This window comes from Terrapene carolina, unplaced genomic scaffold, assembly GCF_002925995.2.
Source record: "Terrapene carolina triunguis isolate 2854851 unplaced genomic scaffold, T_m_triunguis-2.0 Scaffold10938, whole genome shotgun sequence".
Taxonomy (NCBI): Eukaryota; Metazoa; Chordata; order Testudines; family Emydidae; genus Terrapene; species Terrapene triunguis.
The window spans coordinates 1-1,486 of record NW_020675289.1 but is presented as its reverse complement, the minus strand read 5'-3'; the positions used below and the strand labels follow the sequence as shown (position 1 = coordinate 1,486).

The following is a 1,486-nucleotide window of genomic DNA, read 5'->3' as shown; positions in this document are numbered from 1 at the left end:
CAGGCATCGGCCCCGTCTGTGTGCGTCAGTCTGGGTACGTGGTGCTCTGGGCATGCTTGCTGTCCCTCTGTCTGCCCAGCTGGGTGACGCCCCACCCGCCTGTCCCACAGGCTGTGCCTGCTCCCCCGAGGGCTCGGTCTCCGAGCTCTGCGACCCTGTGAGCGGGCAGTGCCGATGCCAGCACGGGGCCATGGGGCGCCGGTGCAACCAGTGCTTGCCGGGCCAGTGGGGCTTTCCGGCCTGCCGGCCCTGCCACTGCAACGGGCACTCGGAGGAGTGCGACACCCACACTGGGGCCTGCCAGCAGTGCCGCGATGCCACCACGGGACGCCACTGTGAGAGGTGGGTGTGTGGGCCCCACGGGGCAGGGCACAGCTCTTGAGGGCTGGGTGGTGAAGATGCAATGGAGGACAGCGTGGGGGGCTGGCTGGGGGGCAGCCAGAGTGTGGGCTAGCTCGGGGGAGGGAGGGCTGGCCGTGGAGACGAGGATCAGCGGTGGGGGGCCTGGCCATGGATATGTTGTGTCCAGAGGTCAGCAGCTGGGGCTGGGACTAGGGGGCAGCAGGGAGGGCTGGCGGGGGGGATGGGGGGCAGAGGCGGGGGAGAAGCGAGGTGGTTTCTCTCTCTGTGCTGTGGGCAGGTGCTTGGAGGGTTACTATGGCGACCCGGTGCTGGGCTCCGGGCAGCAGTGCCGGCCCTGCCCATGCCCTGGGTACCCTGGGACTCGGCATTACCATGGCAACTCCTGCCACGCCGACAAGGAGACCAATCAAATCGTCTGTCTGTGTGCCCCAGGCTATACAGGTGAGCAGTGGAGGGCGGGGTTAATGGGGTCAGGGCACTGCCCCCCCACTCTTGGGGACATGGGGCTGGGCACAGCCCCGCTGTTCGGGGTGACCGCACGGGGGAGCAGGTGGCAGCTCCCTCAGCCATTCGAGAGGACGTGGGGCTGGCAGCAGCCGGTGCCAGTGGGCAGGGGTGCCCTCGGCTCCAGAAGGGCCTTTCCCTTCTGTCCCATGAAATTCTGCTCAGCCTCTGCGGAGCTCCCCCGGCATCCCCAAGGATGGGCGGCTGCCGGGCAGAGCAATCAGGAGACACAAACCCGGCGAGGCCGCCCCCGCCAATGCCAGGCAGCCCAGCCTGCGCTGGGAGCTGCTGGGGGAGAACAGAGCCGGCCTGCGCTGCACCCAGAAGATTGGGGGGCCCCCAACTCTGGGGAGGGGAAAGAGATGGGCCTGGCTCCCTCCAACTGCTCTCTGGACCCAGCCCAGGGCTCCAGGGCCCATCCACCTCCTCTGGGCTGTCACACAGGGCAGGGCCTCCCCCAGCTCCCAGGGGCTGCGGGCACAGAGAGCCTCCCACCACGCCCAGCCCCACGGCTGCTGCCACTAGCCCCGGCTGCGGGCTGGGCGCTGTGCCAGCCCTGCTCATGGCAGGCAGGGCGGGGGGCTCCTGCTGGCCGGCAGAGAGGTCGGGGGTGGGGCGG

General features: G+C 69.6%; 1 protein-coding gene across 1 annotated transcript; it reads left to right on the top strand.

Moving 5' to 3' along the window:
* Positions 1-110: 110 nt before the first annotated feature.
* LOC112112031 (laminin subunit beta-2-like) lies at positions 111-804 on the top strand (the record flags this gene model as incomplete). The annotated part of the gene is made up of 2 exons (XM_026661575.1): positions 111-342; positions 641-804. Coding segments are annotated over 2 exons (396 nt in total), but the record flags the coding sequence as incomplete, so codon positions are not given.
* Between the last annotated feature and the right edge of the window lie 682 nt (positions 805-1,486).